Below are 24,285 nucleotides of genomic sequence, written 5' to 3' on the forward strand. Positions count from 1 at the left end.
TGGACGTATAATTGTATATGTTTCAGTTGCTGTTTCAGTTTTGTTCGAACGTGGCACAAGACAGAAATTTGAGAAATAAGAAACAACTGAGGAAATCTTGATGATGTAGTTTTTATTATAGCTCATCAAACATGGATAAACATGTGGAATGGATACGTTGTTTAAAATAATATTACTTACATCATTAATGGACACACACACGCACGGGCGCGCACGCCCACGAGAACATAAAGGATTGAGGATTTCAGTGGATTACTCTGGACATGGCTATATGACTATATAATGTATTTATATGACCATATGTTATTGTAATAAATGGTCATTGGGCACTTTGTCATTCAGCTGTAATGGCAGCAGTTGAATTAACGGACTCAGACCTTCAACCTGCAGAAAACACACGTGCACACACTCACACACACACACACACACACACTCTCTCTCATAGACACACACACGTATACGATGTGGTGTGAGATAAGGTAGATGCAGTTAACGGCTTTATTTGAGTAAACATGTGGGGGAATATTTGAGTCTCTGCAGGCTGGCGCAGTCATCAGCGCACTCCAGGATACCGTTTGGCGCTATCGGGGTTCAGGTCTGGCGTCTGGCCTTTTAAATTTCATGGTTGAAACTGAACTCAGCAACCATGACACGCATCGCACTTCCCAAATGCGTCTATACATACCGATTACATTTTGTTTCACGCCATGTGCGTGAAGACTGAATATTGAATATCACGTCAGTTCATTGTGTAGCGTGAGAAATAATTTGGACACATTTTTGGGGGAAATTGTATCTAATATGTGACGTCAATGGACCCGTGTATTTTGGCTTCCACAAACGTTTTTTTTTTATTTCAACACTTACATTCGGATTCATACAACTATACTAAATTGTGTTTTATTTTGAAGTTTGTGTCTTTGGTTAAACACCATGTCGTACTTTATGGATCATAGTGCGCCCAGTTTGTGTTAATTTCAGCGTGTAGTGGTTTGCACGGCTGCACTATTATAATTTCACTTTTACGCATTACAACTGTCTGATCTGCACGCTCTTATACATACATACAAATATTTCTCTGTCATCTTAAAGTTTGATCAGCCGTTTCCAGACCGCCTGCCTTGTTTTTATACTAACCACTTGTCCACAGCGAGAGGAAAACAATATGAAATGTCAGAAACAATTACAAACACCAGCACGCATATAACCCCAAAAACTAACAGCCTCCAAAACACCAAAACCACCTTCGGATAAAACATAAACGCATACACACAGCATCAAAAACCCCAAAACAACACACGTCAGCTTCACCATTATTTTTCTTAACCCAAAAAGCACAAAAACTCTTTCGCACCAAAGTCACCACATCACAGAAATACAACATGTGCGGCTTTTAGTGGGATTTACTGATGCATCAGCCATGCCCCCATCCATTCTGCACATACATGCATTAAAGTTCATTATTATTTATGGTACAATTAGTCTAATTGTCTTCCCCAATGACACTGGTGCCTTCCTCGCTTTCCCCCGTCTCCTGCGCATGTAAGTATTGTCTTATATTTGTCTCCTGCAGAAGAGTTCAGGGTGGTTTTTACAGCCTAATAACTGACAAGCTACTGGTGCACTGCAGGGCAAATACAGTAAAGTCCTGCCATTAGACACAACACGAACATTATTCCCAATCTTGAGAGCCTTCATTTGGTTGAACCTCTTCAACGAACCCTTTTACCTCCACTGCTCCTCTGTCCTCCTCCATCCTGTCCTCGGCCTTTCTCTTTCCTTGTCTTTAATGCAAATAGTTTCACTCGCATCTTGTGGCAGTGGCTTTACGTTTAAGCTGGGGGAACCCGGATGTACTCTTATTAACGACAAGTTTATGAACAATCAAATGGTCCTCGTTAAAATTTATTGATGGGCATAAAAAACATGAACGGTCACCATGCAGCCGAATATAGCCCGCTGTAGTGGGCTGCTTGTCAAGAATCCGAATCCCCTCCTCTCCTATCTCCGCAAATCCCACTTAGGAAATGTTTGGTCTGTTGTGCCCTCGTTAAAACAGTGCAAAGTTTATTGTTGGGGTGTCCTGCATCCCGGAGTTTGATTCCCCCCTCTCCTCTGTGTCTATATATGTATATGTGCGCGTGGCTACTGTGAAGGCTTCTCTCTCTGTTAAGAAATTAACAACATTCCGCAGGAAGTTATAAACCCTCCACGTTATCGAATGCGCTGCGGGTTTAATAAGGATAAAACTCGTCAACGATTCAATAAACACTTTAAAGCTGTAACTCTATTCCTCGCGGCAACGTGGGGCTACGGTGGGTTTTTGCCAGACAGAGATTGATTACACCATCAAATAGTGCCTTGCTCGCTGTGAGGCGCAGCGCGCACAGGTCTGTTCTGCGACTGCACACATCCGCTATCAACACTTATATATATTATCTTTATATAGAAACATGGCGGTGAGAGTTACCTCCAATGCGTCCGAGAGAAAAGGAGCGAAAGAGCGTATTCTTTAATCCGATTTATGTGCCACGGTATCCCAGGATAAGTGGCGCATTGATCCACTGTACAATTTTTGTGGGGGTAAATATAATCACGTGGCGTCGAGGCAGCCAATAGCAGGAAGGGAAGCGTTGAGAAATAATTACCTGCCTTGATTGTTCTATGGCTAGATAAAAAAGTACACATACACTCCATATAATAATCGGATGCATGTAAAAGAGTCGGGGAGGCTTCGACATGTCGACCACGGGTCCCATAAGTAATTATTATGTGGACTCCTTGATCAACCATGAAAACGAGGATGTCCTTGCTGCAACTCGCTTCTCGGCGCCCGGTTCGCACCCAGCCGGCCCTCGTCCGACGTCCCTAGTACCGGAGTGCTCCGACTACCCTTCCTGCAGCTTCGCACCCAAGGCACCGGTCTTCTCCACCTCCTGGGCCCCCGTGCACTCCCAGTCATCAGTGGTTTACCATCCATACAGTCACCAACCTCACATAGGCACAGACTCGAGGTACGTGCGCTCGTGGCTGGAGCCGATATCAGGCGCCGTGACTTTCCATGGCTATCCGGGAAACGGCAGGCACTACGGGCTGAAGCCCGACGCCTTCCAGGAGCACAGAGCCGGCGAGTGCCTCGGCTCCAGCGGACGGACCTACACGGATTATCTGTACTGCTCGTCCACTGACACGCGAGACAAGACGCTGCAAAACATACCCTCTCCCGAGTCGGAGCTCCTGGCTTCGGGGAAACATAAAGACGAGAAGCCGGAGCTAGATCCGAGTAAGTTCAAGCTCCTGCAGTCTTTTACAACCGGGTGGAAGTCTGTTGCTTTGAGATTGTGTAAAAACTGCTTTTGCTTTGGAGGCTTTTTAACGCCCCCGTATGAAATTATAAAGTGTTTGAGCCTCTTCTTTGCTGCGCAGCTCTGAATCGCCTCAGCTTTAGGGGGAGAAGCTTTAGGAACTATAAAAGACAAACGCTATTAGGCTGATATTGGGGCAATAAAACCAGACGGGGTTGTAAACATGGACTCAAACCTACAGGAAGACGTTGAATTTGGAGGGACGTTGCTTGATGTGAAAAACGTGCGAAGTGTTTCTTTTTTAGACATGAATCAATATTCATCACTAAATGCCTTATGGAGCATTTTTACGACCATATTTTGACCCCGTGCCATCACATACAGCACGTCAAGCCCCATGAGCCGAGTTTTAAAAAGAAATGTAGGCCAATCGTGCGAGGTAAAGCCACTAATTTCCATTTGACTCCCACTGGTAACCCACTTTATTCACACACATAAATACGAGAAGATCCACACGCAGATATATTTGCATTAAAACTCTGCTTTTCACTCCGGATCCAGAACAAATTCACATGACTCCTGCGGCCAACTTGAGGAATGTAGGGACACATAGGAGGACTTTCAGCACGGACCTGTAACGGCTTGAACTACTGGCCATTTTATGGGCCAATAAAGTGAATAAGCGCATTGAGTATTTTACGACGGCGTGACTCGCAAGTTAAAGTGACAAGGAAGCAAATCAGTGTAAAATGGAGCTGAGAATCTCTCCATCTAAATGTTGACTATCAGCTGCAACACCAGAGAACAGTGTGATGTATTTAAATTGACGCATCATCACCATCACCATCATTGGAATTGCTGTGAATCCAGAGGCGCATTTTTCCTCATGAGGCAGTCATTTAGTTTTGATAATATCCCTGTGTGTGTCCCCCTCCTCTTATTTTTGTTATTTTCATCTTTATGGGGTTTTTTTATACTTGCAGATAACCCTGTGGCAAATTGGATACATGCCCGCTCCACAAGGAAGAAGCGATGCCCTTACACAAAGTACCAGACTCTCGAACTGGAAAAGGAGTTTTTGTTCAATATGTACCTGACTAGGGACCGCCGGTACGAGGTGGCCCGGGTCCTGAATCTGACCGAGCGGCAGGTCAAAATCTGGTTTCAGAATCGGCGAATGAAGATGAAGAAAATGAACAAAGAAAAGAGCGATAGAAAAGAACAATAACGTGGACTGCAGTCAGAGGACACAGCCGTGATGAACAGTCACATGGACAGCACAAACGTACCAAAACACACGACGACCCCTTCCTCTCCTCCACCTCGCCACCTCTTCTTCATATTTATCACTTTGTTGGATTTTGTATTAACCTTCAGTTCGAGACTGTTTGATGCTGATCATGTTATTTTGCCATCGCACAAATTGTGTCAAGCGTTGAAGACAAGACAAAGAGAAATAAAAAAGAATTCTAAGAAGACACTTACATTCTGTTTTCACTTTGAAATACCTTTATATAAATACCTATTATTTTTTTGTTCTTGTAATAGAAAAGCCTACCACAGCAGTTTGTTTACGTTAGGAAGAAAAAAGAAAATACTTGAATTCTTTAGAATTTTGACAAACCCACAATAATTTATGATGTGAATGTTTTTCTCTCTCATGTTTACTTCCTTTGTACGTTGTTGTGCAGGTGTAGTATTTTGTACAGACACAGAAAACATCTGCGTTCTAGGTTGTCTTGTATTTTTTTGTGATAGTTGTTGCTGTATTTGTGCATCTTCTCTCTCTTTGGTTTTTGGATTGTAGTTTACGAGTTTAATTATATAGTGTAGATATAGAAACTCTGCAAATATAAACATAATCACTAAGTGCTGGTTTTCTGTATTTATTGTGACTCAAAGTGGACATCACGCTTGTGCGCATTTAGTAATTAGTCCACGGCTGCACTCGAGGGCCCAACGAACTGAACCTCATCTCACACAATATCTTAATTCAAAAAAGCCGCAGAGAAAGTGAAGCCAAGCCAAACCATTATTGTACAACCGAGGCTGCAGATCGCGAACATATTATAGCTTTCTAATTAATTGTGTCTCTATACAACTCTTCCTCTGCTGTGTTTTGGTCGTGCACAGCTATATAAGGCCTCCGTGAGCTCTGCTATTGCGCGTGATGACGAAGCCGAATCCCTCACGGTGTCTGCACAGTTAATACTTGAGCAGGATACAGTTGTTTTCCTTTTTTGCTTTGTGTTATTTCTTTATTTAGTGGTTTGGATCAGCCGCATTTTCAGCGTTTACAAGTTACGCACATTCTGAGGAAAATGTGCGTACAAATCAAATAAATACACATTAACCATTTGGAGAAAATGCGCATTTCTCCAGATATAATAATAGTAGTATGGTTTTGCGGAATATAATTCTTTCTGCTGTTGTTTACATTTTACTAATGTGGAGGTGCTGCAGCAGTAGCCTACATTGTAAACTGTAAACAAAAATAATTTAAAGAGAGATCATTTAAATGCATACAACACAAATACCTCATTTCTAAGAATGCGGGCAGATTGATATGTAGATATCAACAACTGCTGCGTAGCATTTAAAAAACAATCGAACTGAATCTCTTTCTAAATGAGCTTTGACTTCACAGAAAACCTCAGACTGAATTTGAGCAGCTGAGGTTTAGGTGAGAGACAATTTCCCATGTCTCGCATTTGTTTCCTGGGATAGGCCTAAATTGCCTTTTTGTGGTGGCAAACAATACGGACAGGATGCAGCAATTTCAAAGACCAATCCAGCACATTTCCGCTCGGCTCGGACAAAAATGCCAGTTTTACAGCCCCTGTTGGAGCTCGGCTGTTTGTCTCAAATGCAGACGAACAAAGCAAACTCGACTAACTGGCTAGACGTCTGGGCTAAATTACTTTATGGTTTTAATGGAAGGTGGTGGTGGACTCGTTCAAAGGAGAGTCATGCGCACTGTTCGGGGGGACTTCTTGCCTGATGGGCTATCAGCAGCCCCTCTGCACTTCATCCCATGAGTGGACTATCAGCCCACAATTAGATGGGAAAACGTCAATAGTTAATAAATAGTTCATAAATATGACTGCAGCAGTGCACCCTGGTACAACTGTAGGTACAGTGGCCGTGGCGATAAATGATAAAACACACATTTGGAGCTTGTACAGCACGGGATAGTGGAGCTGTTTACTTCCAGATGTGGTGGTAAACATCTGCTTTATTTAAGGAAAAAGACCAGATACATTCATGCTTTGGACAAATGGGGAGATCCTTTCTTTCCACTTCACCGTTGTCTCTGATTGGTGGATTCACTCAGGTTTAGGGACGCATCTCGACACTAGATGACGCTGTTGGTCCACGTTTTGAGCAGAGTGTGTGTGCGTTGAAGGGCTTTTTTTACAGCTCTGTGGCTTGGCTCAAGAATGAATAGTAACCTATCGATGACAAAATGACAGATATGGTCACGCACCGCATTTTGCGTAATAGGCCACAGAGCAGCACTCAGGAATGCAGCGAGGTGCTTGTTGTGTTGGAAACAGAAAGTGTGCAGATTGGATTTCTTTTATTTTTACATTGTTATTATTATTTAGTTTCCTTCCATGTTCTGGGGTAAATATTTATTTCTGTTTTTGCCAATTTGTTGTTTTGAAAATCTAATCCCATCTCCGAGATTCTATGAATTTACGTGGCTGTTGTGGTATTTTTTTATTACCTCTCATTGTGTGCTCTTTAGAACCGTCACTGGAGCTTATACTGGAATTACTTTTAACGAGGGGCAACAATATATACATTTCTATAAATATATAAATAGATTATAACGACAATATGTGTCTGGATTGTTGCTATTTTTTTAATTTGTATTTGTATTTTTAAAGCTGTGAAAAATAATATGTCAGTTATTCACCAATATTTTGGTGGAAAAACCCCAACTGACAATGTAATTAACAAAGAGACAGGAAACGTATTAAAAACATACAATTTCTACTTTAATAGCAGTTATAAAAAAAATCACATCAATTGCATTACATGGATACAACACATGGCAACACTGACAGCAGGAATAGCAACAACATTAGACAATAAATTGCATCAAAGAACCACAAAACATACTGATGATAATAATAATACTAATAATAATTTAGAAATTGCAGTTTCTTTTATTTAAGAAGAGCTACCTGCTCTTTTGTACATTTCCATGTTTGACGGTATAGGAACATCTGCACCAGCGCCCAAGAAATGTGCAACTATGATTGTCAATCTGCATATTTATAGAGTGTGAACGGTCTATAAATTCGCCCCGTGCGCCTTTCATATTTTACGATGATGCGTATAAAACGTCAGTAACCTCACAAAAACCACACTGGCATATTTGGAGAGGGGGGGGATGAGGGAGGGCGTCCATACGACTATTGAGCTGGGAAATGTGCGCGCGTTGATTGTGGCTAAACATCCCATGTAAAATTTTATGAACTCCTCCACGTGGGAGATTTACTGCTCATCCTCGTCGGTTTTACGGGGTCAGTAAGTGGCACCCAGTATTCATAGGTCGTGTTTATATTTGCGTGTGTCGGTGTTTTACAGCGCACGGTGCAAAGTGTGCCGCTCTGCTCCTGCAGCTCCACGACATTACACGGCCGGGATGTGTTGTGTGAAACCCCAAATGATTCGCCTGTGTCACACAGCTTCAGTTGTGTCTTGCTTTTGTACTATTTTGTAGAATTGCTTTTAACGATTCTCCACGAGCTCCTGGAGTCAGTAAAGGGTCAACTATTTTCTAGGAATTGGTGCGTAACCTTCGTTTGGGCCTGAGAGGGCAAACACCAGCTCATGACACCTTTACATAGTAGATACTCCTGCTTCGTGCACCTCACTACCTCCATGCAGAGACGACAGGACAAACTATAAACTCGGACATGTGGTGAAAATGCATCATGCTTCACAGTCTTTACATTTGAGCCGTTTCCCCCCTCGACTCCATTGATCAGCTCGACTTTTTAAGTTATAAATACAACATTGATCACGTTTAAAGCCTCTTGGGTTGTTGGTTATGATTAGTGTATCCCCTCTCAAGGTGGATATATATACGTAAGGGCCCACGTCTGACCGGTCACAGAGAGATGAAGGGGTGGGGGGTGGGGGGGAGGAGGAGGGGGTGCGCCTGTGCATGGTGGGGGTGGTTGGGTGGGAAGCTCAAAAAAAAAAAAAAAGGAAAAAGACAGAAAAGAGCAGCGTCTGTGACTGTGCCGGTCGAGCAAGTCAGCTTTTTAACCGTACACATCCGAAGCCAAAGCCATGAGCCGGGTTTGAGCCTCGAAAAAAAACCACCACCCCACTCACGACTGCGAGCGAAATCCGATGAGAGGAACGGCTCAGAGAGAGTGAGCTGCCGTAGATTGTCCAAAGGGGCAGCGTTTCTCCTAGTTCCGGTTTGTCTGCCTGTGCGCGCTGCGCGAGTTGGGACCCTAAACAAAAGGCTGCCATCATCCTAAAGGAGATATTCCGCTGCGAGAGAGCCCGTCTGCTTGATGCCAACCAAACATGAGCTCCTATTTTGTTAACCCTCTTTTTTCTAAATACAAAGGCGGTGAGTCACTGGAGCCAACTTACTACGACTGCAGGTTTCCACAAAGCGTCGCCCGCAGCCACACGCTGGTCTACGGACCCGGAGCAGCCGCGCCGGGCTTTCAGCACCCGTCCCATCATGTGCAGGACTTTTTCCACCACGGGACCACGGGGATCACGAATCCCGGATACCAGCAGAACCCCTGCGCTCTTGCGTGCCACGGAGACGCAACGAAATTTTATGGATATGAAGCCCTTCCGAGGCAAACGCTTTATGGTACCCAGCAAGACGCAAGCCTAGCGCAATACCCAGACTGTAAATCGTCGAGCAGCTCTAACCCCGGAGAAGGACAAGGCCACTTAAATCAAAACACCTCTCCCAGTCTTATGTTTCCTTGGATGAGACCCCACGGTCAGAATCGTACAATTATTTCCTATTCTTTCTGTGTTGCTCGGTGCGCGCGCCTGTGAGTGACTGTGTGTGTGTATGTGTGCGTCAGCGTGTGTCTGCCTGTGTGTTTGTCTGTATGTGTGCTGAATATGCCTGAGCACATGTGTGTATATATATGTGAGTGTGACTCAATAACTATAAAACGAAATAAGTGAGGGAACATGATGGGGCACATACAACCTGTACTGCAGGCTGCTGTTACTCTGCAGCACATGTCCATACAGGGCTGAGTTGTTGCTTTGAAAAGTGCCTTTAAAACACTGGATTGCTCATCGCAGCTCATGACACCAGCTCTTTCAAGTCAATTATCGTTCACATAAGATATTTCACAAACTCCGGAAAGGCACTGTGGGGGGGAGATGATGAATAAGTCATAGTTTAAAATATGATGCTACCACACAGCTCAGAATGAGCATGCAGAGTGACAGGAGGGTTAGCTGCAGACACAGCATGTCCCGGTTTACCCAGAATCCGGGGTTTAAGGATTTGGGGGTAATTCGATCCACAGGCCCATCGTGGCTCAGACTCATACGGCCATAATCATAAAGGCTTTGTAGACATTACCTCTTCCATTCACGGATCATCATGTTCAGGCTATCAGGCTACATTAACTCCACACAGGTGTAAGACTCATTTTTATCTGCTCAGAGACATTTAACATTAGCCATGCCCCCATCTGTTGTTACAGTGCACCTTCACCTCTCTTTCAACACAATACATTCACCTTATTTCTTTACATTTTACACTAGTGAGTGAGTGAGTGAGTGTGTGTGTGTGTGTGTGTGTTTGTGTGAAAATCAGACATTTAAAAGCCACGTTACTAGAGAGGAAAACCATGCTTATATTACTATAAAGAGGCTTTAATTTAAAATAGACTATAATACACAAGGTTTGTAGGAACATGCCATAATATACATATAATATAATAATTCATAATTATAGCCCCACTCTTTAAAAAAATAAAAATACACCGTCTTCTCATACTCACCTATAGGAACACTTGAAGTGGACGTTAAAGTTGCATCAGACAGCTGATCACTCCAGCACACACAACTGTAAATGGCACAAACATGAGTGAAAATTACCATTAATACTAACTATAAGATTTTTATTTGAAATGTCCCCCAAGAGCAAATACATCTCACTGATAATGTACACAACATTTAAATAAAGCTTCCCAACCGTCTGTATGAGTGGAAATGAGCTGCTGTGGGCTGAACGCCAGGATTAGTCGCCTATTCATGCTGATGGAAAATAAAATATGCAGAATTAATGCATGATTTTATTTTTTTGAAATTGGGGAACCGTCCAGCTAACTTCTGGCTTTATTTCATTCAAGCCCCAGGAAGACGGAACGGGAGGCAAACCTACAGTCGCTACCAAACTCTTGAACTGGAGAAGGAGTTTCTCTTCAACCCTTACCTGACCCGCAAGCGGAGGATCGAGGTGTCCCACGCCCTGAGCCTCACCGAGCGGCAGGTGAAGATTTGGTTTCAGAACAGGAGGATGAAGTGGAAAAAAGAGAACAACAAAGACAAGTTTCCGGGTCAGAGGGGAGAGGCCGAAGCCGAGGGCGAGGAGGAGGGCAACGAGGACGGTGAAGGGGAAGAGGCCGAGGAGAAAGAAGCGGAAGAGAAAGAAGAGACCAAGGAGTGATTTTATGGTCCTTTTTTATGGTTATATGGCTGAAAAAAGGAAGAAAAAGAGAGAGAGAGAGGTCCCATAAACAGAGGAAGAGTCACAAGGAGGCAGAGAGCGTCAACTTTATGACCATCCTTTCATTTTGTCAAGAGGGAACAGGAATCCCACAAATATTGCTGTCATAAATAGACAAAATTCTCCCTTCTCACGATTCTCCCAACATCGCATTTCCGTTTGACATTTTGTAGAAGCTACACAAGCTTGTAGCATTTTGTTTTTTTGTCGTAGAAGAAGGGGGAATAAATCTAAAACGCATGTTAGATGGAAAATGGCTTAGCTCTTATTATTATTATTATTATTATTATAACTATTATTTGTTTTTTACTCTCACAAATTTGCTTTTTAATAATAACAACATCAAAAGCCTAGCCAATAAGATCAAAGACATGACCAACGCCGACCTGTGTTGTAAATAGATAGCCTACATTCAAAAAAATAAGAACATCATTTCAGTCAGAGTAACCAATGTAGGCCTATAACTTAGTAGTGAGTGTTCAGACATCATCATCATCATCATCGCAGCAGTTACATTGGCTCCCAGCCTGTGTATAACCCCACACGTTTTATTCTTCTAATTGTTACTGTAAACTGTTTTACTCGTCTTCATGTGAATGGCCTAGACAAAGATAGCCATTATAGCTCCTCAGACATCTTCTTGTTTTCTAGGATATACCAGGGAAATGCAATCGTTTGAAATCCTTTGATGCTACCTAAAACCTGGGGAAATTGCAATAGAGATTTCTGAATATAAGAGATTTCATATGGTTTTAATTTTGAAAGTGTTCTATATCAAAAACCTTATATTAAGTTATGTATGTAGCATTTACCCAATATTACAATATACACTTGTTTGAAGACAATTTGTGAGTCTTGGGAAGACAATTATAGCTCAAAGCCAAGCGAACAAGTTAGAGATTGTACCACGGCACTACCTAAACTCAGAGCCTTGCCTTTGCAGAATTTATATTCCACACTTACATGGCATCGCTCTGATCTGATCGCAAGCTATTTCCCCAACAACTAAAACTGCCTATAACGCACATTTTACTGTGTATGATAATACCTGCTACAATTACAACGATTAAACAAAAAAAGTAAGGGAATTTTTATTTTAATGTGCTGGTGATATAGCGTAGTTGTTTTGCACTGAATATAATCTTTATGTACGTCTTGTTATATATTGATGTGAACAATATGCTCGTTTCCTGGTGTTTCTCCTGTGAAAGACGGATTTGTGTGTCCCCCGCCATTGTTGATGTAAAATCACGAATAAACAAGATGGCTCACAGTCATTTCTGTTTTTTTTATTGATATTACCGCCTCGGTTATACTGTAGCTACTCCCACCTTCCACCCAAAACACACATCAAAATAAGAGCATGCATACGTAAAGTGAAAAACCAATAGTCCACAATTTTTTTTTATTGATTTGCCAATTCAGTTTTTCTCTCTAAGATCCAGACTTTTAGATGCAATAGAAACCACCAGGGCTCAATATATAACCCTCAGTTTTCATATCATAACATTTCCAGAGGTCATTTGGAACAAATAATGAACCCTTCTACTTGGACTGGAAATGCACCAATGCTGGTGTTTTGATGATGCTTTAATTTCCAGGCCATGTGCGCAAAATGTTTAACAGGCGGTGGCAGGAGGGAAGAGGAATGCTGAAGCTTATTTAATCGCCCATTCTTTGAAGTTTGCATAATTTAAACTTTGCAACTCAATCGATTAAATAAACGCCAGACTTGCCTTTGCGCACGTATCCCTTTACCTTTTAAGGAGAGGCTGTGGGTCCCGGTCACAGCATGCGCCCTTTCCAAAGCCTGGATCGTATTTGATTCATCTTCTTAATAAAATATAAAAAACAAACTTCCTCTCTTCAGGGAGGACGCCAAGCTTTTCTTAATGAATCTTGGGATGAATGATGGCAGTTTGAGAAGAGATTAACAAACATCTGCTGGCGTGTTATGTTCATCATCAGACTAAATAATGGCAAAGCATGGGGGAGGCTTTGAGCGCCGGAGGTGTTGCGTCCAGACGGAACCTCTGGAATCAAAGCGAGTGAGAGGCCAAGTGCAGGTATAACACCTTGAGTCCCATCTTCTCCTCCTGCTGTGTTTATGGTCACCGCTTAAAACTCAACTCATATATGAGCAGCAGCCCCCGTAAAACCGAGAGCCACGTTTATTTTTGCACAGCAACGTGTCTCAAATACATCAATCCAGGTCACTTCAAGTGTTGTTACATCTGCTCAAACACCAGGACCTGCTCGATTATATTCATAGACATCCGATCCCCCTTTTTCAAAACGTGTAATCTGACCTACCCTCCACCTAATGTTTGAAGCACAATTTCACATGTATTCCAGAGCTGCATTTTTAAAAATGAAGGCCCAGACACACCGCTGTGTTACTGCTGCTGACTTTCCCTTTTTTTAATTTGACTTTCTTATATAAATTTATTAGTGCTACTTAGCAACTAATTGCTGCTGTCGTCTCTCCCTGTGGTTGGAGTCAGTCTCAAGCATCTAAATTATTTAAAGCTCCTGGTGCGTCAGGTCTCCCTGCTTTTTTTTTAATCTGCCCAGGTAGGCCTATTATCATACTAAACTATTTGAGCCTATTAACTATTAAGCTGAAGTGATCCTTTTGGTGTGTATGTCAGACACTGTGTGTGTAAATACTTAAACGGTGGAGACTAGTATCAGATGTGGGCGTCAGAGGAATATATGATAGGTCTATCTTTAAATTCAAATTGAATGTGTTTATTTTATTTTTAATTGAGCAGGTGGATAGTGGGATTTGGAAAATTCAGACTTATGTTAATTCGTTTTTTTAAAAGACAGATGAAAAAGAAAGGAGCTGCAGCTGTTTCTTCATTTAATATTTTTTTATTTACGTTCAACCCCAGTAAAACTAACCTGTGGAGAAAAACATGAGCAACAACTGAGAACAACATTTCTTGTGTTTGATTGGTAAAATTCAACACGTCTAATGAATAGAGTTCCATCGAAGGCACAGAGTTACAGGATGTATGTGATTTTCATAACATTTATTTTTAATTCAGAAGTTCACCTTGATACAAAACGTGAATAGTGCAGAATTAATACAACAGAGGCAAATGGGGGTTTGCAGATTCTCACTTCAGCGTCGTTCCCCTCTCTGTCTGATTTTGCTTTATTTTTCCCCTGAATGAATCAATGTTGCTTCAAAGCGCATCCTCCTCACCCAGGCCCTTTTCCTCTGTTTGCCTGCGTGTCTTCTTTAGAACATTTCCGGATGTGTGCCCCCCCAAGTCGAAGCTATTCTGTGCCACGGATTTCGGGGCCCTTTGTGTGTGTCTGTGTGTGTGCGTGCGTTTGTGTACTTTTACCATAGGGTTGACATTGCCAATAAAGTTTAGTGGACCCGCTGTAAACTTTATTGGCGGTGTAAAGGATGGGTCCACATCTTTTTCTCTCTGTGTGTATAGCCAAGGCTCAGTGTGGAGATCACGGCCTGCAAGGAAAAGATGCACCGCTCATCCAAGTACGTAACATAGATTCATTCTGATTCTTTATTTCATTCGTTGTATAATCTATTTTTTATATATCAGAAAAGCTAGAGGTCTTTGATCTGAGTCATTTGCGAGATCAAACCTGCGCGTTGAGCTCAAATGAAATGATGTATCCTGTGTTGTTCATCCTGAATCCTCGTATTTTCCATGTATTTCGATGCTGTAATTTTGCAGAAGGCGAAATGAGCATCCCATAAACCCAGTGGTTGCCTCGTGTTCTCCATATATCTCACATGAAAAGTGCATGTCCATGTTCTCCTAAGGTAAATATATATTTTCTTTACTAAACCTGTTGAAAGTCAGAACCAAATTTACAGTGTGGCAGTAATATTTTTCCCTTTGTCATGAGGTTTGACAGCTGATGTGTTGCGGTTGTTCACTGCAGGCTCCATCTTCACTTTACCTGCTTTTCCAGTTTGAAGGAAAAATGCGATGGGTTGTAGCAAAAAAAAAAGGACATCATTTTGACTGTCTGTGCATCATGAAACTTGTAGTTTAGAAGATGCTGGATGTGTGGAGCAGTGACATTTGATAACTGTCTTGTAATCCATCCTCTGTGTCAGCCAATGAGACAGAGGCCCTCATTTGGAAGTATAGTTCAGCCTGATCTAAGTTTAATAAGACCTCTCTGTCTCCATGTCGCTTTCCCGCTCTCCCCTCCCTCTCCTTCCTACTCACACACTTTTATTTCCCATTTCCCGTTGGCTCGGGCACCTACATGTTGGCACACAGCCTGTCCACCAAAGAGGGAGAGACTGTCATATCTCTCTGACGCACGTCTAATTTGTGGCATATGGGGGAAATTTCCGTCATTTCCATATCTTGTGGCCAATTTTAGTTTTGTCACATTGTGGGAAAATAGGAAAAGGAGAGAGATGGGTGCAAACATTCCTGGTTGTTAAAGGGAGAAATTTACAGCTGAGTAATAAAAGTTTACGACTGAATCCTTCCTGCGATTGGCTGCGGCGAGCCACGTGGCGCACGCTCTATGAACATGAACTTTATGCTGTTGTCTATTCTCTAGTCCTTCCCTTGTATCAGCAGCAGACCAAGCTTGGGCGTAGAAACCTGTTTTTTCTCCTTTAATCGAATATAAAAACGCTGCACTGTCTCTCTGGCTCTACTCCGAGTGATATTCATCCGTTTTCCGACTTCCTGACAGACGGGATCTTCGGGACAGTCGCCGCTTCTACCATCCGCCGCCTGCGTCTATCCCCCCCGGAGGCAATAAAGCCACGACTGGGAAGGGGGGAAAGGAGCAATCGAGCCTGCTGGAGAACAAAAAAGAGACTTTCCCCGGTAAACAGACACCCTGCCTCCATAAGCTCCTCATCGCCGAGACGTGAGGACAGCCAACAGCGCACGGGAGATGTGCGCTGTATTGATATTCCCCCCTACTCGCCATCGTGACCCCTCAGCTGCTGCGTTGGACCACAGAGACTCAGCAAACTACACGTACAGCCCGCTGAGGTAAGATTACACATTTGTCTATGGCTCTAGCTCAATGGGTTCGTGTGTTTGGCAATCGGCCGCAGATTTCTGGCTTGGATTTGATGCGTGATGCAGAGGAGAGTGTGTGAGATCATGAGAAGGCGGAGGCGTCTTTTTTTCCTCCCTGCGTAGCTGTGACCTGACCTGTAGCCTGGGAAGCTGCTGGTGCGCACAGCCACTGTCACTGCGCCTCTGTGGCTTTATGGAGCCAATAACCCACCACCCCTGCGAGTCTATATCCTCTTCTACTTCAGTCCACATTAGCTGAGCATTTTACAGATGCTGTGCCAGCTAGTTGTAATGAATTGCTCACTGATAGTAAACTTCCTCATCACTCATAGGCCCTTCTGACCAGGCAGTGACAAATGACGTCCCGAGCTGACTGATCTGCTCTAATTAGCCCATTTCTTGTTCTTATGCTTGTTGTCACCTGTTACATCCAGAGTGTGCCAAGAAGCTCAATAACATCTATATGCAGCTGCACGCGCGCGCACATATGTCTCATGCACGCGGACACACACACAGACACTTCAATATGGGGTATTATATTCACACTCAGCTCTGTGCAGTGCCCCCTAGCGACCAGCAGCACCCCATGTGGAAGTGGGTGGGTGTTGAGGCTTGTTGTTTATGGCTGCTGGTTTTCGGCGGCGGTTCACTGCGGATGTCAGCTGACCCGGCTCATCCACCGCTGCCAGCAGGGAGTGTTTGTGTGTGTCTGATTTGTTGTTTGTCACTTTTGGAGAAGGAAAAGATTTGTCGTTGTGCTACATTGTTTGTTTTTTTTATTATTCGATTGCTGCTCTAATGAGATGCAGTGAGATAATGGCTGTGTGACATAATCACTGACGACAGTGTGAGGAGTTAGCATGTGATTTTATTTACACCACGAGAACAACCAGATGATGTTTGCCAAGATGTGATCAAATCATTTCATTCATCAATCATTCACAAAAAAGAATCTCACTCAGGCTGTGTGTGTGTGTGTGTGTGTGTGTGTGTGTGTGTGTGTGTGGTTGTGTGTGTACTTGTGTATCTCTGAGCCTACAGAGTGAGGACATTTTGGGAAAGTGAGGACATTTTGGCCGGCCTCACTTTCTGACCCACTTTTAATGAGCTGTTTGAGGGTTAAGACTGGGTTTTAGGGTTCGAGATAGGTTTAGGGTTAGGTAATTAGTTTTAATGGTAAGGTAAGTGACTAGGGAATGGATTATGCCAATGAATGTCCTCACTAAGACAGATGTACAGACGTGTGTGAGACACAGTATTAACAATTGAGGCCTTCATTGCATCACAAAACAAAGGTGTGTGTATATTGCAATGTGATCTGTTGACAATGTAATGCTGCCTCTTTGTTGTATTATTGTGTTTGCAGTTATAGTTTGTGTTTTGATCGTGGAGTTGTGTGTTTCTGCTGCATCTTAGCAGTGTTGTAATATTGTGTGTGCAGATATATATATATATATATATATATATATATATATATATATACACACACACACATTTTGTGGTACCATGGTGGTGGAGCTGTGTGTTTCTGCTACATCTCAGCAGCCCTGTGTCTCAGTCTTGTCAAACAGTGATTGGCACAGCCTCGTGCTGAAAACATTTTAAAGTCTGATAACCTACTGTTACACACATAGTTTGCCTTTCCCTCGTGAAACATTGTTGCTGCAATGGATCGTGTCCGCAGATGCCCAACATATATATCTGCCTGCAGAGAGAGAGAGAAAAGGAGAGAGAGCCCATTAGATCCATGCCATTTGGGTCGTTAGGTACATTTGGTTTAAAATAAGAGTTGAAGAGCACAGTCTATTGTGTTGTGTTGCCCCACAGTGTTTTTAAAAGCAGAGATGGGCTCACATAAAACTCCATGAAGTCATGAATCTGTCCGCATCACCACATTCAGAACCTCACTTACTAATCCCGACAGCACAAAATTTTTTGCCCACTAATGGTCATAATTTATGATGTGTGGATCAACATGCGCTCATTGGGCAACAGCTTCCTGAGTGCTTAACGAGCATAAAGTCGAACACTTCCGGACATTAATTGGGCCGGCCAGCGATGGTAAAGTGCTTATAGAGGGCTTTACATTGTTAGTATGTGAATTACTCCTTATTAGTAAGGTTTAGAGGCGGGGGAGAGAAAGCATGAGGGGCTGAGCAGAGTCTGGCTTCCTCGCTGTGTTTTTAATCTTGGCTGATAATGTCGAAATTTTACACGTCCCGTATCACTAATACTGAGGGATGTTGTGGTGGTGGATGTGTGCATGCGTAAAGAGAAAAGGTTCATGGTAGAGGATGGGCCCTGTTGTGCTGCAGGGCTGCCAGACTCGGGCCTTGAGCAGAGAAACTGAATGTAAATTTGTGGCCGCGTGATCTATAAGAATAATTATGCTAATAATAACGTTAATAATAATAACAACAATAATAATAACAACAATAATAATGATAATCCATGCGTACCGTATTTTTTCTAAAGGCTGCATTACGCACTCACAAATTAAAACATATTTAATGCTGCTTATTAATATAACCGGTTACTACCTAATAACAGGCTATTGTCAATCATTTATATTTTCCTCTCGGACCGTCTCTTTCTCTGTTTGGAGGATCGTGGTGGAGACGTGGACCAAACGGCTCCACCGCCTCCTGCGTCAAAAGCTGCGCATGTGATTTGCCTCACGGGCCGCAATAAAGCAGTAAAACACGAGGGGAAGAATGACCTTTCTAATTCTGCACCCTGGCAAAACCTCCGCTGCATTCCAGTCCCCTCCAGTCCACACATTGGCTTTACTGTTCAGCCTTTATTTACAACCTGGACTTTATGGAGCGGCGTGTTTTTGTGGGGTTGGGGGAAGTCTGTGAATGACAATTAGCCTGAAGAGAAACTGTGTGAAACCGAAATTATTTTTAATTGATATTACTAGAAAGAAAAAAAACGCACTGAATGTAATGTGTAATTTTAGAATTTATATTATTATCTGTGGATGGTGATCAGGCGATAACAACAGAAATTGCTACAGACTTTTACAAATTGTCTCTGACATTGTGAGTATGACAGATTATTAAAGTTAGACTCCCCACTAGACATCAAATTTAAATTATCACAGTGTGTGCTGTATTTATATGGTTTGATTTTAAATATCTATCGTTCGTGTTGTAGATAAACTCACATTTTCACTTTTATAACATGTTTGTGCTGAGTGTGTTCCCTCTCTGCCTGGTAATTACATTAATCTAATTAGCTGTAACTGTATTTTAATAAATCTGTCGTCGACTGTTTCGTAAGTTAATATCAGAATGAAGAGGATAAATGGAACAGCAGCAGACGGACGGTGCAGCCTCCAACTTTTGCGCTTTTATTTCCCCCAAATTTGCACGTCGCGGATGTCACATATGGCCACGAATAAGCTGAAGGGAAACTTTTATTGCACCGGCGACTTCCTCCTCTTTGTTCTTGTCTGTTTTATGGGCTATTCAGGATTCCAAACAGCAGACCAAACAGTGCTGCACGTTTAGGCTGCGAGTATTCACCCTATTGAAGAAATCAATGAGGTGGACCAATAGGCTGCTGGAGCCACGACGACTGCGTTTGAAACAGACATTTTCAATAACTGTATTGATTATCCCATTGGCTTCCATTATGGCCTCTCTCGAAAAGCCAGGACAATGTTAATTTTATAGTTATAAATTAATGTGTGCCCACTGTTGAGCAGGTAGTTGGAACGCGTCAGAATTTCTCAAAATAAAAATTGAGAATTTGCGTAAAAATGCGCTTTCCTGAATTGTGGAAAAATTCCTATAATTATGTCGATTATGAGAAATGAGATTGAGGGGCGCTGTCTTCTATAATAATATTTATGTGGATTTTCTTTTACGCGGCACATTTCACTCATACGTAAGATTTGCTAAAAAGAAAATTCTTAGGTAATTTCCAACCCCATCATTTGCTGCTGAGATAATGATCGGTTCCTCTTTCCTCTGTGTGTAAGAGGAATGTCAAAGTGTGATCAGAACAGGGGGGAAAAGGACTTGAACATCTGCATAAGCATTTGTAGACGTCACTTTTTTCACTGTAATTCAACGCTTAGTTTCTGCGAGTAACAATATCAAGTACTGTTATGATTTAAAGAGACTGTACCTGAGCTCACAGTGAACACCGGCCACAGTTGACTTGACCTGTGGAGGATTTTGTCTGGCGTGTGGCTGGACAGTCGCATAACTCACTGGATATTTTTTTCGAGAGAGTGGCAGAAAAATGATCTTCTCGGGCTCACTGGCTTTAGTCGATACATATTGCATACACGATTTTCCACATGCTGTGCAGTGCTCTCACTTCTGAGCTTGGGGGAAGGTTTGCTGCCTGTGTGTTGCAAGGCTCTGCAGCAGAGATAGTTGTTGGTGAGCTGGGGAGCGTCACTTGTTTTATTGCCCTCACGGAACAGAGACCATAAACGCATTCTTAACCACCTACACTCCTCCCCAACCCCCCACCCCGGGGTTCACTGCAAAAGCAATGGAAATTGCTCACATGCCAGATAATTCATACACAATGGAAACATTAACAGTTGTGTTGGAAAACTCGTCGATATGGGCTGAGGTAAACAACAAATATTCATTTTTAGTCCCCTAATGCATGCAAGAGGCTGCATGCGCGTCCACGTGTGGGATGAGGGCATGTGGATGGTGTAGGTCTCTGCAGTGGTGTTGTGAAATTAAAAGTGAGGGAGGTTGTTTTATTTTAGCACAAACACTCACACACACACACAAACAAACACACTCACACTCTCTCTCTCTCTCTGACACACACACACAGACACAGACACACACACACACACACACACACACACACACACCCCATCCACATACACACGATCGCATACAATAAATAAAACAACTCAGATTTTGTGTATACCTCAGTAAAATGATGTAAACCCAATCAACCCTGTACGACACATTTGTACATGGGTTGATGTGTATTTGTGCGCCTGCCTCTGACTGATCACTGCACTGAATGACATTGGCCACACTCCGCGTCGCACTTCCTGCTTAAAAACATCTCTCAAACTTCGTCTCCAGCTATTTCTCAAACGGCCAAGCTGCACCGTGCGCCACTCCAAAAATCTGCGCCGTGTTTATCGGCATTTAGCAGCATGTTCAAGCTCTGAGCTAAAAGCTACAGTTTCTCCTCAACTCCTGCCTCTCAATTGGTGGAGAACGGTCAGCTGACATTGTCATATTGTCTCTCACCGAGCCAAGCCTCGGCTATAACACTCGGGTTTGTGCGTCTTAACCGGAGATTGGAAATTAATAATATTGAATCCTCAAAGTAGCCCACGTCCAGTCGGGAAGGCGGAAAGTCGAAGAAAAAGAAAGGGACCTTGGAGAAAGGTGTGGTTGTTTGACAGAGACGGCAAGGAGATTTACTGAGGAGGAGATTGAAAAAAGAGACCGATCAAGAAGTGGGGAGAGTTGGAGAGAGGGTTACAAGCAAGGTATGAATTCTTATTTCGCAAACCCGTCGCTCTCCTGCCATTTATCCGGTGGTCAAGATGTTTTGCCTAACGTACCCCTGAACTCCACCACCTATGACACAGTCAGGCATTTTTCGTCGTACGGCGCCGCTGTGACCCAGAATCGGATATATACACCTTTCTACTCCCCTCAAGACAACGTGGTGTTTGGCTCTGGCAGGGCACAGTATGAATATGGATCAAACGTGTTTCTTCAAGACAAGGACGTGCTGCCCAGCTGCAGACAAACAAACATGGGACTCAACACACAAAGCCACATTGCTCAAGAGTACAGTTTGGATCAAGGGAGAGCAGGATCGCAGGAGCAGAAAAGCAACATCCCGATCTACCCGTGGATGCAGCGAATGAACTCACACGGCGGTGAGTTTTACTACGACAAATAAATTAAGCGAATGGGCCAGTTTTACGATATGTCTTACCAAGAGAGTAAGTTACTTTTTATGACCCCATAAAACATTACTGTATTCCCCCGACTTGTAGATGGGCCTTTACATGTGCAAACAAACAGCTTTCATTTTAAGAATGATATAGTAGCTATAATCAGTAGCGAGAGGCAGAGAGGACACACCAGGATGCTTTAGTTATTTTAGATAATAAAGCAAAGATGCCCTTTGAGGCAGGGATTTGTTTTATAGCTAGAAATGTGTTTGTTTTTATTTGGATTAAAGTTATGCAGCCAACAGTGTGACAAAACTTATGTTTAACTTTTAACAGAAAGAAGCATGTTTATTTTTATTTTTTAAATGTGTCCATGGGATGGGAGAGTTGAGTGACTTTACTTTATATCCCAGCAGGAGTGGGCTACGGGACGGACAGACGCAGAGGACGTCAGATATACTCTCGTTACCAAACACTCGAGCTGGAGAAGGAGTTTCATTTCAACCGCTACCTGACCAGGCGCAGACGCATCGAAATCGCCAATGCGCTCTGTCTAACGGAGCGGCAGATCAAAATCTGGTTCCAGAACCGACGCATGAAGTGGAAGAAAGAGAGCAACCTGACCTCCACGGTGACTGGAAGTGAACAGACAGGAGCCTCTCAGGAGGAGGAAAGCAGTGGCGCAATTGAAGAAGGGAAGGATGAGGACAAGAAGAAAGAATAGTTTTTAAAAAAAATTAGGAAGAGGAGGAAACCTGATGACCATGAAAACCCAACATAACTACCTAAAAAATAGACTTGAGAGCGGCGTCACTGCATGATGGCTTCCCCGCAGCTCTCCCACTTATATCTCATGTTGACCACAGGAGTGTTGAGCCTTATGAAGTCGAGTCATTTCAGCCACACTATGCCCCCTGTGTCACTTGGAGCGCTGAGTTGTTTTTTGTGTGATTGCAATATCACACTTGTATTGTGAAAATAAAAAGAAGTATTAATTTCTATGTCATTTCCCCCACGCCATTAAAAAAATTGTGTATTTATCCCCCACGCCCCATCCATCACTGTGAACTCTTTGATCACATCACAAAATACAGTGTTGGTCCAGACTTAGTATTGTACATGCACATTCCACTGAATCAAAGGAGAGGACCGGGCGGACACTTCCATTTGATCACAGTATAAAATAGTACTTGAACCGTGCGCAGAAAAAAGTGTTCGGCGTAAAACCTGAAAGTTGCACGCATAATCCAAAAAATATCCACAACCACAAACAGCTGAGATGCCTGTATATAATCCAAGTACTCGTATATAATGTAAATCCTGTGAGGACTTATGTGCATTTAGCCGCTTTGATAGACGCAGCATAACATACAATTGCGCTTAGCCCCCCTTTATTTTGACCATTTGACTCAATAGGATTTCCTTGTGAGATAGATTTGTACACTAGTGATTCTTCACTTCTGTTTGGGAGTTACGAATTCATGTCTTTGTCATAATTGTGTATCATGAAATAAAACATTTGTAAAACTTTTATGTTTGTATTGTGATTTTTGGACGCACCGCACAATACCTAGCATGTGCCGGATGCGTAAATTACGCACCAAACTCAGTTGGTGTTTGGGGAGGTTTGAAAGTACATTTTATTCAGATCATGAAGCAAACTGGGGACAAATGAGACGATGAAGTGATTTATAATCAAATAATAAGCTCTTCAATATTAGACATTTGACTTAATGATTGGCATTAGAGGAGCACCGGAATGAGCAATAGTGCATTATCCACAATGACATTCCCGTAGCTGTATTACTATAACATAACTTTCAGCGACATCCACGTTTCGAGTTCATGCGTAAATATATTTCAAACACGTGAGCATTCAAACCATTATTTTTATTATTATAACAATTCTTGTTATTATTTATATAACAAGAATTGTTATATTTATTAGCAATGTATATTTTGTGTGACTGACAGTGGACTCGGGGTGTGTTGGGGGGGCAGAGAGCTCAGACCGGTCCTGACCGTCCTGCCCCATACCAGACACCAGATGACGCTCTTGTCTTACTGTCCTGCCCTTTTTTGCGCTAAAGATCCCTGCCTGGTCCTCAACAACCAACAGCTCAAAGTTTACCGGACACGTTTCTCCTATTCATCAATATCCCCATTGAGTATCAAAGCCAATTTATGACTGGCCAACATGTGCACGTGATCCCATACAAATACACCATATTTGGGCAGCGCACGTCGGATCAAGAATAAAAAAAGATACCAAAGCCTACTCCA

At 42.7% G+C, this 24,285-nt stretch overlaps 3 protein-coding genes across 4 annotated transcripts; all 3 read left to right on the top strand.

Annotated features, from left to right (window-relative positions):
• Window positions 1-2,732: 2,732 nt before the first annotated feature.
• hoxc9a (homeobox C9a) lies at window positions 2,733-5,175 on the top strand. The gene is made up of 2 exons (XM_020095976.2): window positions 2,733-3,283; window positions 4,289-5,175. The coding sequence occupies exons 1-2, from the start codon at window positions 2,740-2,742 to the stop codon at window positions 4,531-4,533; spliced, it is 789 nt and encodes a 262-aa protein (XP_019951535.1). The 5' UTR covers window positions 2,733-2,739; the 3' UTR covers window positions 4,534-5,175.
• Window positions 5,176-8,495: 3,320 nt separating this feature from the next.
• hoxc8a (homeobox C8a) lies at window positions 8,496-12,329 on the top strand. Its single transcript, XM_069527028.1, has 2 exons — window positions 8,496-9,297; window positions 10,676-12,329. The coding sequence occupies exons 1-2, from the start codon at window positions 8,862-8,864 to the stop codon at window positions 10,990-10,992; spliced, it is 753 nt and encodes a 250-aa protein (XP_069383129.1). The 5' UTR covers window positions 8,496-8,861; the 3' UTR covers window positions 10,993-12,329.
• An 8,643-nt stretch (window positions 12,330-20,972) lies between these two features.
• LOC109635069 (homeobox protein Hox-C6a) lies at window positions 20,973-23,533 on the top strand. 2 transcript variants are annotated; one of them, XM_020095979.2, is made up of 2 exons: window positions 20,973-21,984; window positions 22,416-23,533. In XM_020095979.2, exons 1-2 carry the CDS (start codon window positions 21,588-21,590, stop codon window positions 22,724-22,726), a joined length of 708 nt encoding a protein of 235 aa, XP_019951538.1. In that variant the 5' UTR covers window positions 20,973-21,587; the 3' UTR covers window positions 22,727-23,533. The 2 variants fall into 2 exon arrangements, with proteins under 2 accessions (XP_019951538.1, XP_019951539.1); XM_020095980.2 differs by having other exon boundaries at window positions 20,988-21,984; window positions 22,419-23,533.
• The last annotated feature ends 752 nt before the right edge of the window (window positions 23,534-24,285 follow it).

This window comes from Paralichthys olivaceus, chromosome 6, assembly GCF_024713975.1.
Source record: "Paralichthys olivaceus isolate ysfri-2021 chromosome 6, ASM2471397v2, whole genome shotgun sequence".
In the NCBI taxonomy this organism is placed as follows: domain Eukaryota; kingdom Metazoa; phylum Chordata; class Actinopteri; order Pleuronectiformes; family Paralichthyidae; genus Paralichthys; species Paralichthys olivaceus.

Coding starts and splice junctions, on each gene's coding strand:
- hoxc9a (XM_020095976.2), top strand. CDS start 2,740: ATGTCGACCACGGGTCCCATAAGTAATTATTATGTGGACTCCTTGATC. Junction 3,284..4,288: donor GAAGCCGGAGCTAGATCCGA/GTAAGTTCAAGC, acceptor TTATACTTGCAG/ATAACCCTGTGGCAAATTGG.
- hoxc8a (XM_069527028.1), top strand. CDS start 8,862: ATGAGCTCCTATTTTGTTAACCCTCTTTTTTCTAAATACAAAGGCGGT. Junction 9,298..10,675: donor TCCTTGGATGAGACCCCACG/GTCAGAATCGTA, acceptor ATTTCATTCAAG/CCCCAGGAAGACGGAACGGG.
- LOC109635069 (XM_020095979.2), top strand. CDS start 21,588: ATGAATTCTTATTTCGCAAACCCGTCGCTCTCCTGCCATTTATCCGGT. Junction 21,985..22,415: donor GCGAATGAACTCACACGGCG/GTGAGTTTTACT, acceptor TTTATATCCCAG/CAGGAGTGGGCTACGGGACG.